The sequence below is a fragment of the Alligator sinensis genome, unplaced genomic scaffold (assembly GCF_000455745.1).
Source record: "Alligator sinensis unplaced genomic scaffold, ASM45574v1 scaffold546_1, whole genome shotgun sequence".
In the NCBI taxonomy this organism is placed as follows: domain Eukaryota; kingdom Metazoa; phylum Chordata; order Crocodylia; family Alligatoridae; genus Alligator; species Alligator sinensis.
The window spans coordinates 1,418,644-1,436,010 of record NW_005842061.1 but is presented as its reverse complement, the minus strand read 5'-3'; the positions used below and the strand labels follow the sequence as shown (position 1 = coordinate 1,436,010).

Here is a 17,367-nt window from a genome sequence, read left to right as displayed (position 1 = left end):
AGCAGGAATTTAATCTCCACTAGCGTCCCAACTGTTTTGGTTCTTGATGGCCAGAAAGCAGTTGGATTATTCCCTGCACTAATTTTAGAAGTCCCTTAAGATGCAAATTTTATCTCCTCCTGCAATTTTTAAATTATTTCTGCACCAAGGAACTGAAGTGAAGTTGGATGCAAAATGCATCTTGCATTTTGATTAGAACTTGTCCATAGGCTGCACACATCTTAGATACTACGTTCTCATGTTTTCATCCTTCTCAGGACTATGAGAGCCAGACTCTCCAGTCCACAAGTGAAAAGGTGGATCAAAGTCAACAACAACAACAAAAAACTCACATGCTACATAATATGCAAGCATCCATCTTGAATAGTCCCACAACAGTTTATTTCAGATGTAAGATTTAACAGTAAGTTCATCCCACTGGTATCTCTTAACAGCAGGATCAAATTTAAGTTCGCTTCTTCATGGGTAACTAGCATTTAAAAACATTAGCAAAATGTAAACCTTTTACATTACCCTTCACATGTATGCACTCTCTCTTTCTGTATATTTAAATTAGCATAAGTGAAAAACAGGCAGTTTAGCACTGATAAATAAATACTAGCTGTTAGTGTGAACCAAGATAATACATGTATCATTTAAAAAAATAATTTATGGAGTTTAGTTTAAAGAAATAAGATTCCTTATTCTCATATTTTGTTTGAAGTCAAGGTCCTTTGCTTTTATTGCAGGTAAGGCCTTGGAAAAGGCTGGAGGAAAAGAGTTCTTAGAAACAGTGAAAGAGCTCCGCAAATCACAGGGACCTTTGGAAGTTGCTGAAGGTATACAGAGTTACATTTAAAAATGTTTGCACAAGGAAATATGTTTTTCTTCTGGTTGATGCTTAGTCTAGCTTCAAAAATCCCCAAAATAAGTAGCCTAGTTTTAAGTCCCATGTAATGAGGCATCCACTACTATCATTAGGAGGTTTTTAGACAACTTTGTCATCTCACTGTCACATTCAGTCATAAATATACGTTGTTTTTCCCCCCGTTAAACATCATAGAAAATATCAATAGAAGATAAACAGGTTAGTCTATAAACGTGCCACCCTGCCCTGCCTTTTGCCTAACTCCATACTAAAAGGATTGGAAATGTTTTCTGTGGGTGATAGCTTTTATTGGACCAACTGCTGGTTGCGTTCAATTTACCTGTGCTTCTCAACTATGTGCTGCTGCAGTTAAAGTGCCCTGTGCACCTGTTGCTCAGCAGATGGGGGAAGGCTGTAACACACTCTCACTCTCTCTCCCTGCATTAGAGTTTCAGCTCTCCCTGGTTTGACCCTGCACAGCATTTCCCAGAAACAGACCAGGAGAAGGTAGAACTGTTCTGGGTGCCCGTTTCCAGGAAGAGCATTGTGGGGTGTGGGTAGACCAGGAAGAGCTGCAGCCCAAGCGAGCTCTCCTACCTGCTTCAGGCTGATTGGAGAACCCCAATACAGGAGGAGCCCGTGTGCTGGAGCCCTGCACATGGTAGCAGTGGCACTTGTATCACAGCACTCCGGAGGCGGGTCTTATAGCACCCAAGTTGAGACCCACTGGCCTCAACATTCCCATTCCTTTATTTGTCACTCTTATGATCTTTGTGCCTGAATTACCCAGCTGTACAATGAAGATACCACTTCTACCTAATCCCCCATGGGTGCAGTAAAGATAAATTCATTAACATTTTTTAAACACCCAGATACAGTTGCAAGTTCACAGTAGAAATGCTATCAAGAAATTAATGTTTGTATTCAGTACAGGGCTGACATGAAACCACACACTGAAGAAGATGAAAAGAAATATTAAATAACTGCCTATTCATCAGATGAGGCAGGTGTCCTGGGGAAAAAAATTCTGTGTGATCATGTAATTAATGAGTGTATCACAAAAGAGCCAGGTTCAGGTTGCAAAGGAATGCTTAATTCTGGCAGGTTTAATGTAATTAGTGCAGTGAGTGGGGTACTCTGGGATGGAACATCCTATGTAAATGTAAAATGAGCTTATGACAAATGAGGCATTGTCTTTTCTTCTTTATGCGTTAGCTGCTCTCACCCAGTCCAGTGGGCTTGCAGCAAAGTTTGTCATCCATTGTCACATCCCTCAGTGGGGTTCAGACAAGTGTGAAGAACAGTTGGAGGAGACAGTAAAGAACTGCTTAACAGCTGCTGAAGACAAGAAGTTGAAGTCAGTGGCTTTCCCCCCTTTTCCCAGTGGCAGGTATGAACACCAAAAAGAGGTTTATGTTATTACAGAAGGACTATTTATTTTAAAAGGCATCTGACAGGAAAGGGGATTATCAGAGGCAAGATCCTGCTCCCATTAGTATAAGTGGCAAAACTCCAGTTGATTTCAACAGTGTAGATTTCAGTGCATTGTGCTTTTTCTAATTAAAACATCGTTAAGTATAACTTTTGCATAAAAGATTATAATCAATTATGTAGAAGGTAATCTAATTTAAAAGATACTCCTGTTTGGTATACCATACATCAAGTCTACCAACTACATTTTGTATTGGTGGCGAGTAATTTCCAGTTACTTAAATCTCACTGCATTAGCTCACACCACCACCTAGTGTCAGTGGCGTTCCTCACTATAAAACTCTATTAGTTCCAGTGAAGTTGTACCAGTAGAGTTCAAGATAAGCAATAATGAACCAAGCAGCCAAGTGGTTTGAGAATTCCGTCACCTCAGCAATTTGAGAGAGCCATGTAAATTTGTTTTTGTTTGCAAAAGTCAGGGGTGGCCAAACCATGGTGCACGTGCCATGGACAACCTCTGTGTTTGGCACATGGCAGATCAAAGAGGAGGGCAGCACAGCGGCAGACAGGGCAAAAGCAAAGAGCAGAACAGCAGATGGGTCAGGGAGAGGGAGCGCAAGGAAGGAAGCAGAACAGCAGACAGAGCAGAGGAATAGGATTGAAGTGGCAAAATGAGAAGAGTGCAGAGCTGATTTGTGGTACACCTGTCAAAAAGGTTGGCCCCCACTGGCATGGGTTATACCAAGAAGCTACATTATATCACATTGCTTAAAATGTTTTCTTTAAGAACAAATCAACATTGACCATGATTCTGCTCTGAAAAGCAAATATGAAAACAAACAGTTGTGGGGCAACAGGTTTGTTTTTCAAGAACTTGTAGATCAAATGTTCTTGGGTTTTACAATGAAAGACGACATTTTTTGGGGTCTGGGGTTTTGTTTTTGTTGGGTTTTTTTTTAGCTGCCAATCCATTAATAAGGTAATGCAAGCTAAATTAAGTCTACACTTACACAGCATTGTTGGCTGCAAATTATGCCTTCTGTTGTATCTGTACAACTTTTTATCTTTTGAGTTTTATACAGCTTTAAAATAGTGGAATGTAATAAACAATGTTGCTGGTTGTGTGCAAGGAATAGATACAATATAATTTTAATGTGTGTTGTTTCATTAGTGTATAGTTCCCTAATTTAAGAGCATTTTAGTCATAGTCAAGTCTGACAGATCAACTATTTTGATTTTTAAAAATAGATTTGAATTATAGCTTTCAGAATAGGAAAGTCTCCCCTATAACCTCCTGTTCCTTCCTAGAATGTTGTTATATACATTTCACTGTTGTTGCTCACATATCCCAATTGTCTTTATGCTTGCTTGATGCTTACTGAAATTTCAGCACCCTGAAGTTGAAGCTGGACTTTTGGGAAGCATTATGACATCAAGGATTTCAGTGCTGGATTATGCAGCAAGCTTCTCAGCACTAATTTCTTCTATGCTACTTTTCTCAACACCAGTATCCATACTGGGCATCAGTGGCATCAGCCTTGATAGATTTTATTTCTGGACCAAGATTCACACCACTCTCCCAGTATCAGGAAAACATATGATATGGGAGGACCACCTGCTGTTAGAGAAACTGACATCTTCATAGCTTTCCATTGTGCTAAACACCTACTCTGTAATAAAGGAGCTCACACTTCCATTGGCATTAAAAACATCCTACTCCCAGGGTTGATTACCTTGCTACCTGCTTTGAAATTTAATATTCCAGCTTGATAGCCCATTCCTTAAAATGTGGAACTCTCATACTCATCTCCTGGAGTACAGTGGTCTAAAGTTGCAGCAGGGGAAGTTTAGGTTAGACATTAAAAAAACAACTTTCACTAGGAGGGTAGTAAAACACTGGAACAGGCTGCCCAGAGAGGTTGTGGATTCTCCATCCTTGGAGATTTTTAAGACCCAGCTAGACAAAGCCTTTTCTGGGATGATCTAGTTGAGGGATAGTCCTGCTTTGACCAGGGGATTGGACTAGGTTACCTCTTAAGGTCCCTTCCAATCCTAATTTTATATGATTCAATGATTCTATGAAATGTAGTAGAGAAATATTGTACTTATTTCCCAAAGGTTCCTTATGTGTTCTGAGTCAGAAAAAGACAATTCTTTTTCCACAAAATTCTCAGAAGGATTATAAGGGTAAGCAAATGGTCCAGTACCCTTCTGCATGGCCTCCTCATTCTTATCTTTACAATATTCCATCATTACTGTATTAGAATCCTTTACTGTGCAAGCGTTAATCACCTGCACAACCCCATTCCAAGGCACAAATCTATGGTGTCACACAAGAAAATACAATTGCGAGCCAACGTAGGAAGTTTCCTTTCTGCAAAAGAAAAGCACCGAAGACTGAGAACTGAAAAGTTATCAGCAGCAGTACTGTCTTCATTCCATCTCCCCTAATAGTATGGGAACTTCTAAAGATCTGCTTAGGCAGATAGCCAAGTCTCTCCCACATTCCACCAGAAAAAAGCTGCAGGAAATTCCATGTAGACTGCTAGATTTTTTTTCCTAAGCCTTGATGCTGAACCTGTGGCAATCCCCATCAATAAGACTACTGGGTCCTGACAGACTTCTTTGATAATCATCTGGAGACAGGGTATTCAATGCCATCTGCTAGGGGTAAAAAAGCTTTATATGAATCCAGTATCTGGCTCATTGGTGGCTGCAGCAACTGATGAACAAAAACCTGGGGCATTAAGTGAAACAGAATCCAAATGTATTATTTGATTAGAAATATTACTCCTCCTCCTACAGTTCAGAATTCCTAATTATCAAGCATTGCTGGCCCCTTAGAATGTTTGAAAGCTTTATAGATTTATTAATAAGTACCTCAAATAAGCAGGGATGAGTTTAAATCTTTAATAACAACAGGATGTTATCTAGAATGTCCATACAGGCAACTGGAGACACTGCTTCATGGGTCAGAGGCAGGGGTATACGTGGCTCTAAAGTTAGGTATTTCAATGGAAACACAAACTACTATTCCTCACTGGTAGTGTTCTTATGTGGAATAATAATTTTGGGGGCCTCACATTAACCTCAACTATAAGCATTATTATAACCTTAACTGTTAACCACATTAACTATAAGCAGAGTTAAAAATGAACAGGTTAACTACCAAAGGCGTTTAAGAACAAGTTAGACAAATCTGACGGAGATGGCCTCCGTATCATGCCTCGGACCAGGGGAATGGACAGAATGACATTTTAAAGCGCCTGACAGTTCTGCATTTCTGTGATTTCTCCCCAGAGTCACTGAACCTGGTAACAGTAGATTGCTCGTCCCTAGAGATGGTCTCAGTAGCTTATTTCATACAGTTATATTGTAAAATGAGCCCTCACCATCTACCCCAGCCCTTTTTAGGGATCCTTCTCAGGACACATTATTACAACAGTAGGTAGCCTTCAAAAGAAAAAGGATCTAGTCTAGTAAAAAAGGAGTAGAAACTTTTCCTTTACTTCCTTCTACTAAAGGACTAGGTGGCAGCAGGGAGAGTGGGAAATGGAAGGCAATTCTAGATTTCAGGGGATTCACTACCTTTATCTGGTGCTTCATATTCAGATTGGTGTCCTTAGCGTCTATAAACAGATATAATTCCATGTCTAGATCTGCAAAGATTGATTTGCAGCTCATAGCCTATAGGATATCTGCTTCTATATATCCAGTGTGCAGGAAGTACTTAAGATTCCAAATGGGACAGACCCACCTTCAGAACAAGGTTTTACCCTTTGATCTGTCCAGACCAGCAGGGATGTTCAGCAAAATCCTAGCAATTGTGATGCTAACCTGAAGAGGAGACAAGGGCATAACCTATCCATGTCTAGACAACCAGCTCACCCAGGAAAATTCACTTCAACAGGAAGAAAATTATATCCATCAGATTCTTCAGCTATTTGTTGCCTTTTTTTCTAAAAGGCAAACAATAAAAAGTTCTTGTGAACACTGATACAATAAATAGAAATCAAAGGATTTGATACAAAAGTCCAAGCCTCTCTGTCCCAATACACATTTGAAAACTTTTCCAACCATATAACTCAACTTCAAACAATACTATAGGCAAGAACTTGTCTAAATGTTCTCAGATATATGGCCTGTAGTATGTCACATTACACCTATACCAAGTACTGGGTTGGCCACAATCTGTGTGTGTAGTAATGAGAAAGCAGCATGCCTCTGTTTTTTTTTTGCTAAAGACCCCAACAAGCTATGCAGCAGAATGTCCCTCCCAACAAAAACTTTACTGACATGTATATCCATTCTGGGAAGAGACAGCTATGTGGACCACTATCAACCCATAAGGCATACAAAGTTTGCAAGGCTTGGATGAGGTTTGTATCGCTGATTCAGGGATTGACTATTCAAAATGATCAACAAGAATCATATTTTATATAAAAACAGATGAGGTACTATCAAATGTAAGTAAAAAGCTACTTACTTACCTTTACAGTAATGAGTTCATGATGTGTTGTCCAGCCAGAGTCTTATGATAGTGGGATTCTGCAGAAAGATGCAAGCAGAAATTAGACCCATGCTGCCATTTATGACCTCAGTATAGGGGCCTGAGGACATTCAAAATACATTTGCTGCCCCACTGGACACTGCTCACCAAGAAGGTGCTTAAGTGCATGGGGCATATGCACACTAAGAGTAGACAGAACTTTGCGAAGAACTCCAGGTAGCACAGAAATAAGTACATTTTGCTTTTTAAATTAAAAAAAAAAAATATGTAGCCTTTGAAACCAGCAAAAGCAACCAACTTTGGATTACACTCCTCAAATTTCAGAATCTATTCCTTTTATGTTCAAAAGATAATTTGTTCAATTTGGGGCTTTTTATTTTTAAAGGAAAATGGTTTGACAGCTAGAAAATGTGTTTCCACTCCCTTTGGATCAGAACAGTTGGGGATGAAGAGGAGGGACTGGGAACATGCCGCTGTTACTTGAATTTTAGAACACCACTACACACACTTCAAAACATGGGCCACTGATAGGATTCAGCGCTGAAGATGAGCACTTAAAAGTTGTATGGTTCTAATAGAAATTAAAAAGAAATTGTAAATGTTTTTCAGCCTTGTTATAGAAACGGCTGTTAGCAACCAAACTAAAATACCAATGTTAATTCACCGACACTATGACAACGTCAGAGTTTTACTTCTTGACTTGCATATTTTAAATTTGCAACCAATCATTCATCGATTAGACATGTCAAAGTAAACCTACATTTTATTGTTTTTAGTGTTGTGTATATAAGGCTTCCCATGCATCCATGGCAGAGACTAACTTCAATTTTCTTTTTTTTCCCCTGCTACATAGAAATTGCTTCCCAAAACAGACTGCAGCCCAGGTGACTCTCAAAGCCATTTCCGCCCATTTTGATGACACCAGCTCTTCCTCCTTGAAGAACATTTACTTTCTGCTCTTTGACAGTGAGAGCATCGGCATCTATGTGCAAGAAATGGCCAAGCTAGACACCAAGTAGCAATGGCAGCCAAATTAAACTTTATTTTTCAACATAAATTTGCGTAGCATTAAAAGCATTAGAGGTTTTATTTTTAAAATGTGCTGAGGAGGGGGAAATGATAGTAGTGTGATGTTTTGTGACTTGATGGAGAGCTTTTGCTATGGATGAGAGGGTTTAGTCCGTGATTACTTCATGCTGTTGGCACCCTCTACCATTTCATATCACCTAGAAGAAATCTTAATTACTTTACCAGCTCTCTTCAGGAATTTGTTTAATGTGTCTCCTTGTTCTTTTAGCTTAGGACTTCTAAAAGTAACCTCATTTTAGATTTGTAGCAATGAATTTTACACACATACCTTGTTTAAAGAAAGCTCTTAATTTTGTATTCCCTTTTCTGTTCTTGAGGGTGGATGGCAAAAATGTTCATTTTTTGTCTACATTCCATAGTGGAGAGAGAATTTCAAAGACAACGCATGATGAGCTTCTATTTTGTTTTAGTCCATAATCTCTGTAATTACTGAGGATATTTCATCTTGGATTTTTTGTTTGTTTTATAAGAAAAAACAAAAAAGAAAAAGTGCCAAGTGTATTTATTATAAACCTTCTACGAATTTAAGACACGTTTCATCCTCCTCCCACACACACACATGCACGCACGTGCGCACACACTCAATAGTATCTCCAGTGGGTGGGAGTATTTGACACACGTATATCAAGCACAAATAAAGCGTGGGTGGTATTGGGCAAAAATGGATGGCTTTTGGAGCCATTTTTCCACTGCTATTCAAATTAAAAAAAAAAAAAAATTAGTACGAACTGAATTCCTTTATCTATTTAACATGTGAATTAAATAGAAAAGTTTCATGAAGAGATACCGTCTGTGCAGATTATCTGAACACTAAACTCCTTTAAAAAAGAATGACATTCATAATAGATGCCCTTTAGTACAATATTAATTCATCACCAATGCCAGTGCAGTTCATGTATTTTTTTAAATGATGCACATTTTAATGCTTTCCAACTATTAATCAGTTGCTGCATTTCCTTGCCCCTTCAGGATTGTCCCTTTTGACTAATAGGGCATAGTTTGTCCCATAGTCTTCCAGCTCTTAGAGATGAAAAGGTCCCGGCTCTTGGCAATAGTCACCAAAAGACGTCCCACGTAGCATCCATTAATCTGGCCTACCCCATCGTTCCTGCCCATCGACAGCAGGAAGCTTAGTGATCCTAGACAGGAGACAAAAAAAGCCATTTAACTGGAAGGAAGAACAGTGATTTCACCAAGACTGAAACTGGTTATAGCAAATCCATTCTCATTCTGTACGTCTGAAGATAAGCATCCAGCACAGATCCAGGGGGGTGCAGCAGTGCGGTTGAAGTCTCCCCTTCTGCTGATGCCCCTGGCTCACCCAGGCACAGGGAACTTGGCATAAGCTGCAGCTTGGATTTGGCAGAGGGCAGCAGGCAGGTTTTCTTCCCATACCTGCTCTCTGCTGTTCCCTGTAGCCCCGGGATGGGCAATTATTTTGGGTGCAGGACCACTTACTGAGTTTTGCCAAGTCATCGAGGGCCGGGTGGTTAGCCCCGACCCCTAACCCTTGCCACCAGAAGTCCTTCCCCTTGTCCCCTGGAAGTACTCCTTTCAGCAAGGCAGTTTGCCATCTTGGAACCAGAAAAATACCAAATTCCTGCAAGCCCGGCCCCGGGGCACCAGTATGGGCCCTGTACTGCTCGCTGTCATTTCCACCCCCATTTGCCACTGCTGTCTTTCTCTTGCCATTTCCTGCTCTCCCCCTCCAGCTGCTCATGGCTCCAGCACCACATCCCAGCTGCTCCTGCAATGCTGGTGATGCAGCCAGGAACTAGGTGGTGCCAGAGCCGCCGGCGGGGTGGGGGGGCAGCGAGCAGGAACACGGAGCGCAGCAACAGCTGGGTGGGAGCACGGGGCCCGTGCGGGCGCGCCAGGGCCAGCGGGGCCCAGAGCGGGGCGGCAGGAGCACGGGGTCTGGGCCAGCAGAGATCTAGAGCCGGGCGGGCTCCTCTCGCTGCTTGAGCAGCGCAGCGCAGCTCCATACAGCCCCTGCTGGCCCGAACCCCGTGTTCCTGGGCAAAAACTGCTCGGCGCGAAGGAAAGTAGCTCGCCCCCTCCAGGCAGCTTTAGCTGCATCCGCCCGGAGCCTGTGCTGCGCTAGGCTGCGGTGGGGCTCCTTCACCGCTGCCTCTGTGCTGCCCAGCACAGCAGCAGTGACTGAAGCAGCTCACAAGCAGCAGTGAAGGAGCCGCACAGCAGCCTAGCGTGGTGCGGGCTACGAGTGGCCACAGCAAAAACTGCCTGGTGGAGGCACGCCAAGCAGCAGGTTCTGCTCGGCTGCGGAGGCTCAGCCCCGGCAAGGAGCCCAGGCTCAGCAGCAGCCTGGGGCAAACTGCTGCTCGGTGCGGGGGGAAAAGCGACCCCTTCCTCTTCCCTTCCCACTGCCGGCGCTCCCCGGCGCCGCTGCTTGCAGCCCACGCAGAGCTCCCTGTGCCTGCTCTGAGGCCAGAGGTGGTGGTGACATGGCAGACACAGGACAGCCCCACATGGCTTCCAGGCAGCTGTACCAGGAAGCGCCGGCCATGGGGAGGGAGAGGGGCTGCTTTTTCCCCTGCACTGAGCAGCAGTTATCCTGTGCCACTGCTGCTCAGCCTGGAGGAGCGAGAGCAGGGTGCGTGGGGCCCGCGTTGTGTGCGCTTGTCCCCACCTGTACTGGGGAGCTGGGGCAGGCGGGACTTGGAGCAAGCGGGTGCACGGGAACCATAGACAGGCAGATGGAAGCATGGGGCCTGCGCTAGTGTCCTGGGGCCACCGCTGGTGGAGCACTGGGTCCCAGCTGGCACAGGCTCTATGCAGCTAGGCCAGCTCCCCCCTCTCCCTGCTGGCACAGCCCAGCCTGGCTCCAAAGACCCCTGCTAGTCCGTGCCCTATGCCCCTGCCACTCCGCTCTGGGCCCCGCCAGCACTGACCTCAGGACACCAGTGCAGCCCCACACTCCCGCAAGCCCGCTCACTTCCACTCCCTGCCACCTCCACCGCCACTTTCCTGCCTGCCCGCCCGCCAGCCGCTCTGCAACACATGGCTCCCAGCTGCATGGTCAGACTGCAGGACTCAGCAGGAGCCAGCCCAGCCCCAAGGACTGGGGCAATTGCTCATGGTCCTCTCCTGCTTCCCCACCCCTACTTACCTGAATTTCCTGCCCCAGTGCAGGAAGGCACAAACAGCCCCACAGTCCCAGGCCAGAAGCCTCTGTTAAGCAGGGGCTTCTGGCTGTGGGAGTGGGGCCAGGAAGGCCTTGCTGTTCAGGGTCCTGCCATGGCTTTCCCTGGGTCCTACTGCCCCTGGCTCCTGTCATCTTTGGTAGGCAGCCTGGGGCAAATAAATATTAATTTTCTAAATTTTTTAGGGGCCCTGCAGGCTGGATAGAATGGCCTGGTGGGCCAATGCGGCCCACAGGCCATATTTTGCCCACCCCCGTTATAGCCCAACTGGCTGTGAGGAGGTACTGAAAGGAGAAGCCTACTCCACTGCTGCTGCCATTGCGCCCAGCTGAGACAGGCACAGGGGGAGTGCCAGCTCTTGCTCTGCTCCAGCAAAGGACTGCAGAGAACAGGGTGCTAGTCTCAGCAGGGGAGAGTGGTAGCAGCATGCAGGTTATTCCTTCCAGTGCCTCCTCCCAGCCAGCAGGGTGGTGGGGAAGGGGTGGGGGGCACGTAGGAAGCAGGTTCTGGAAGGAAGAACTTGTATGCTGCTGCCACTGTCTATGGCTGAGCCTGGCTTGCTCCACGGTTGCTTCGCACAAGCCTTGATTAGAGCAGGGCAGGAACAGCTCTGGGGTTCTCCCCATACCAGAGGCAGCGGGAACAGCAGTGGTGGGCACCTGCTCCCTGCTTAGTTTACTGTTGTTCCCCACAAGCCTGGAACCTCCAACTACGCCTTGCCCCAATCCTCCTGTGGTCTTAAGGGTTTGCATTGTACCCCCTCTTGAATAAGTCTGGATCTCTCCATGATAATATCCGATATATTTCACAGGACAATGAGACCCTATCCCATGGGAAAAAATCCTTAAGATATCCCACCACCACTGTTCTTCAGATGGCCCAGTTCTATGGCCAATACTGCCTGGACAGCCTGTCTCAGAATTTTTTGCCCTATATGCACCAGGGAAGCAAGAAGCTCATCAGCTTCAGCATGTTATCTTCTCATCAACCTAGCCTAAGCTGCTGTCCCAGGCTCCAGGAAGTCTTAGTCACTCAACCTGAACTTCTGGCTTCAAGGTCTTCTGCTGGCTGGTTCTACAGAAGAGCAAAGGAAGCATGCACAGTAACCCAATTGTTTCTCCCTTATGAAAGAAGGTGGAGAGCAAGAAGCATCTTCAGACCAGCTCTAACAGAGTGAGGAAACAAGAAAACACGATTTTTGAATTCTGAAGTGAATTTTGTAGGGGGAAAAAAGAAGGTTTGGCCAAATGGCAAACTCCACAATTAAAGAATCACGGACTATCTGGTACTCAAATATGAACCGTCTCATTCATTCCAGTCCCTTTGCCACTGGCTCAGGCTCCTTGCAGATGGACAGCAGTTGTACTCAGGTCACCATATGATTATAAAAACAACCTAGAAAAGGTTGGGTTTGGTTTTTTTGTTTGTTTGGTTTTTTGTTTGTTTTTTTTTGGGGGGGGGGGGTTAGACTGCAAGCTGAAATTCTGGAAAATAATTTTGAAACAAGGAAAAGTCTACTGCAAATGCATGGAATCACAGAAACACAGGGCCCCATGAGGAGTTTGCACAGCTATGCCCTTTAATTCTACAATTTGGTAAACTGTGAAATAAGGTTGCCTTGATGCATCCCCTTCCCCCTTCCTCCCCCCTGGTCCTAGGCCAGAGTTAACTTTCTGATAAACTGAGGCGGGGGAAATGTGTTTCCATTTATGGAAGACTGATTTTCTGCAGTGCCAAAGCTGAAGACAAGAACTGCATACATATAGAGGAGGCATATATACACTTCTAAATACAATGAACCTACTTCCCCCTTCCCTGCTGCATACTGCTCCATAATCAAGAATAACACCACTGAATTCATGAAGTTATACTGATGTAAGATTAGATTTGCCTCTGAAGTGCGATTGCAGATTATCAGCACAGCCACCTCAGAGTTCTTGGAATACCTGCACATGAACTGGCATCAGAAGTGAGCTGGCAGCACGCTCTGCTTCTCACAGTACCTCACAGCTTAATCAGCAAATGATCAGTAGGAACATAGGTAGTAATACCAGTAAATATTCACACAAGAAGTGCCATTGATTTAAATCAGATTAATTGGCTGGCAAAAGGCCTGTTGTACAATTAAGATTTTACAGGTTCAGGTCCTAAAAAAAAGCTTTAAGTTAGATAGTCTCCTGACCTTAGGCTGTCATATCATAATGTTATTAGCAACTCACTAAGACAATGATTTCTTTTACAAATAGAAGCCACTACATATACTCACCAGTCTCCTGGTAATCAATCAACAATTGTGAGAAAGAAAACTATCTAAGCACCAGTTAATCAATATTATCCTTGTTTAGCTTACTCGTTTCTGCCAAATTCAAATTTTACGTACTTTCCTTCAATCTCTAAATAGTCCCATATAAGTTTTAGATCTGCATATTCCTTGAGAATAATTCCCTCAGAAACAAAGGAGGATTCCATCAGCTAAGATTTAGGAGGAGAGTCCAGCTTTACCTGGCTGGTAGGTTTTCAGAGGTTTCTGTGTCAGACTGTTGATGATGTTGGTCACCACAACACTGGCATGGAGCCCTGCATGGTAGGCCATCTTTGGCTCCTTCACATCAGCACAGTCACCAATCGCATAGATGCTATCATAGCCTTCCACCTGAAGGTGCTTGTTAACTTTTAAAGCACCGTTACTTGCCATCTTGTCCTCTGTTTTAATCAACCCAAAAACAGAAAGCCAACAAACTGTGCGTTAGTTGAATTAGCGATTAACTGAATACTGCATGACAATGACAAAAGACACTCAGGAAATTCCCCAGATGCTGGTAAATCAGTTAACAGAAATTACATTGTGCACACCAGGGAAAGGTGTGGAGAGAGGAGGAAAGCAAAGCTTGATTAAACAGATTTACTCCTGCAAGACGGGCAAAAGGCAGTACTTCCGGTCCACTTCCAGGTCTGCCAGGGAACGTGCTGGGCCCCCCTCCACGAGCCACCAGCTCAGCGACTGGTGCCTCCTGGGTCGGTGGGTTCCCAGGGTCCCCCTATGGCCAACTGCCAAGCTGGGGGGGCAGGGGGGCAGCATGCCCCCAGCGGATCCAGAAGTAAACCGGAAGTACTTCTGGGTTCACTGCAGAGCATGTGGAGGACCCCTCTGCACTCCTGTGGGACGCTCCATGTGCCCCAGCATCGCAGCGTTCACAAGCCGCATTGGTACCTCGAGTTACATAGAAAAAAACATTTAAAGCTGTGTCCGCATCCGAATTGCTAATTCTCCAAATCAGCTTTGGATTTGGCTGAATCAAAACGGGGTGATCCGAATCAACAAATCGAACCACTGTCCCCAATTTGGGCCGAATCTAAAATTGAATAGAGCCTATTTCGCACACCCGTAGTGGGCAAGCCAGGATCATGAGGTGGTGACTGCACAGGGCCAGGGCTGTGATCTGCTCCCCTCTACCCGCACATCCAATGCCATTGATGAGAAGTGCAGGAGGTGGATCACAACTCTGCCCCAGGCCCTGGCCCTGCGCTATCACCACCCTGCTATCCTAGCCCTGGTCCCTGAATACCTATTCCACCCCTGGACGGTGCTTCCTGTCTGCCTACAGCTTCATCCCATCTGCTTGGTTGAGTGCACCCTGCCCTGTGGGAGTCCTGGCCCAGACTCCATAGAGACCCCGGCTGCCCTCCTGCCGGCTTTGCCTGGCGCCCCGGTAGTGGGTGTGGGGCAGACTGGCAACAGCAGCCAGGCAGACTGAGCTGCCACTGTGGGGGCTGCCATGTTGCCCCCACCCTGCAGTGCAGCCAGGGGCAGAAGGGCTGGCCTCACGTGCCACAACCCAGAGTTGCCCCCATGCTTGAGCTAGGCAGGGCTGAGGGACCCACTGCAGGCTGGACAGAATCCCTTGGTGGGCTGGATCCTGCCTGCAGGCCATATTTTGCCCACCCTGGGTCAAAAGCTCTATTACTAATACATGTGTAGTTCAAACAAGTCTATATGCCAAAGACTTCTGAAGGGTATTGAGCTTTATGCACTTATTTGCTACAGAATCATATGTCTAATGATTGCCTTGGGTGACAGGTGTAATTAATTTGATAGAATGAGTGCAGTCATTAGATAATATTTGTCCTCAGCCTGCCAACCACACGGTTTAGCATATCTGACATTCTCTATAGTTAACCACTCCAGAATTGAAACAGCAACTGTGGTGGGTAGGGATGGTAAGAACTGGAGTGAATCCTGGACTTACAGAATCATAGAAAATGAGGGTTGGAAGGGACCTCAGGAGGTCATCTAGTCCAACCCCCTGCTCAAAGCAGGACCAGCACCAACTAGATCACCCCAACCAAGGCTTTGTCTAGGCAGGTCTTAAAAACCTGCAAGGACGGAGAGTCCACAACCTCTCTGGGTAGCCTGCTCCAATGCTTTACTACCCTCCTCATGAGAAAGTTTTTCCTAATATCTAACCTAAACTTCCTTTGCTGTAACTTGAGACCATTGCTCCTTGTTCTGTCATTTATCATCACTGATAACAGTCTAGCTCCATCCTCTTTGGAATCCCCCCTACAGGTAGTTGAAGACCACTATTAAATCCCTTTTCAGTCTTCTTTTCTCCATACTAAATAAGCCCTCAGCCTCTCCTCAGACGTCATGTGCCTGAGCGCTCTACCCATTTTCATTACCCTCATCTGGACTCTTTCCAATCTGTCTACATCCTTTCTGTAGTGGGGGGCCCAAAACTGGACAGAGTACTCCAGATTGCTTTACTAAGGTCGATAGAAATTTTGTCGTGGTCTTCAGTGGGGCTAGGATTTTACCCCAGAACTACAATGTTAGAGTGCATTGGGAGTTTAGCTAATAGCAGGAAAAGGTAAAGAGAAAAATGTAAACAAGTGGGAAAGGGCATAAATATATGCCCTCTACCACAAACTCCCCCCAAGCAAGGTGTAAAAATTAAAGTGTAAACTTTGAACAGAGATTAGACAAGCACCATTAACAATACCAAATTAATTGCCAACAGTTGGGAAAATATCCTTAACATAGCATTGCATGCCAATCCACTACCAAGTCAGATTTGAAGCATTTTATTACAAGGATTGAAGAAAGCGGTCTGTTACACCCTATATAGTAGTTTTCACTTACTGAATGCAGTGCTATATGCTGATGAATTGATCTTTATCCCAGTGCAGAGAATCACCAGGTCAGCAGCAATCTCTGTGCCCTTATCCGTCTTTACTACCATATCTTCCTGGAACTGATTTAATGTCAGCATCTGCAGGTTGCTGACACTTTCACCTGTTGTAAAAAGCAGAATGGAGGTCTTTGTGATCATCATTAGTAGATTAAAGCACTACCCTCTAGGCAGCATAGGTACCAAAGCCTAACATGTCATTCCCATTTATTTTAAAAATGGAATTAAATGCTCTTATAAGGAACATTTAGAATACTGATAAAGACAAGAAATCTATTTCACACAGAAAATATTAATATATCCCCTAAACCAGTGATTCCAGCCACTTTAGACTTGAGTCACCCCGGATAGATTTGAAGCACTCCTGTCTTCACTCGTGTTACTCCTTGGAAAATGCCAGCTCTTAGTTTTTACTCTCTGACTATAGAAAAATAATAGAGCAGTTTTTCTGTTGCAAAGACCTTGGAAAGACCACAATTATGGATTTCTGTTTAAAATCTCTGTGCATCTCATGAAACATATTTGCAAACCTAACAGTGCTAACATTGTGTGGCACTCTGTGGCACCCATGAAAGGATCTCAAGGCACCCCAGGGTGCCATTGCACCCTGGCTGAGAATTGCTGCCCTTAACTGGGTGTGTAGGAGGGCTATTAGGAAGGCCAAGGCAGAGATGGAACTCAGGCTAATGTCCAGGATTAAGGACAACAAAAAGTCCTTTTTCAAGTACATTGCGAGCAAGAAGAGGGCACGAGGCAATGTAGGGCCCCTGCAAGACACAAACAGTAATCTGGTGGCCACGCCAGACAAGAAAGCTGATATTTTTAACAGTTTCTTTGCCTCTGTTTTCCTGAACAGGGACCAGGATATCCCACCTACCAGAGGTAGGGACAATCTTGGGGATAGCTCTATCAAGCCTTCAGTCAGTGCACATGTAGTTAGGGATCTTCTGGAAGGGCTAGACATTTTTAAATCTGCAGGTCCAGATGCCCTCCACCCAAGAGTGTTGAGGGAGCTGGCAGGGGTCATCACAGAGCCCTTGGCCAAGCTGTATGAGCATTCGTGGTCATCTGGCCAGGTGCCGGGGGATTGGAAACTGGCTAATGTGGTCCCTATTTTTAAGAAGGGGAGGAAGGAGG

At 44.8% G+C, this 17,367-nt stretch overlaps 2 protein-coding genes across 10 annotated transcripts in view; one reads left to right on the top strand and one right to left on the bottom strand.

The window, feature by feature from the left end:
• LOC102373889 (core histone macro-H2A.2) overlaps positions 1-8,595 on the top strand; it is a 42,639-nt gene extending 34,044 nt beyond the window's left edge. For 2 of the 6 annotated variants that reach the window (XM_025203545.1, XM_025203543.1), the window contains 4 exons: positions 729-818; positions 2,063-2,237; positions 6,523-6,657; positions 7,642-8,595. In XM_025203545.1, coding sequence (XP_025059330.1) covers positions 729-818; positions 2,063-2,237; positions 6,523-6,657; positions 7,642-7,807 — 566 coding nt within the window. In that variant the 3' untranslated portion in view covers positions 7,808-8,595. Of the gene's footprint in view, positions 1-728; positions 819-1,294; positions 1,333-2,062; positions 2,238-3,668; positions 4,125-6,522; positions 6,658-7,641 lie in introns of those variants that run through there. The other 4 variants (XM_025203544.1, XM_025203546.1, XM_025203547.1 and 1 more) reach the window with 4 other exon arrangements.
• Positions 8,596-8,738: 143 nt separating this feature from the next.
• Positions 8,739-17,367, bottom strand: part of AIFM2 (apoptosis inducing factor, mitochondria associated 2) — a 29,554-nt gene continuing 20,925 nt past the window's right edge. For all 4 annotated transcript variants that reach the window (XM_006023127.3, XM_006023129.3, XM_006023131.3 and 1 more), the window contains 3 exons: positions 16,182-16,334; positions 13,544-13,744; positions 8,739-9,016 (listed from right to left, as the gene is read on the bottom strand). In XM_006023127.3, coding sequence (XP_006023189.1) covers positions 8,862-9,016; positions 13,544-13,744; positions 16,182-16,334 — 509 coding nt within the window. In that variant the 3' untranslated portion in view covers positions 8,739-8,861. The remainder of the gene's footprint in view (positions 9,017-13,543; positions 13,745-16,181; positions 16,335-17,367) is intronic.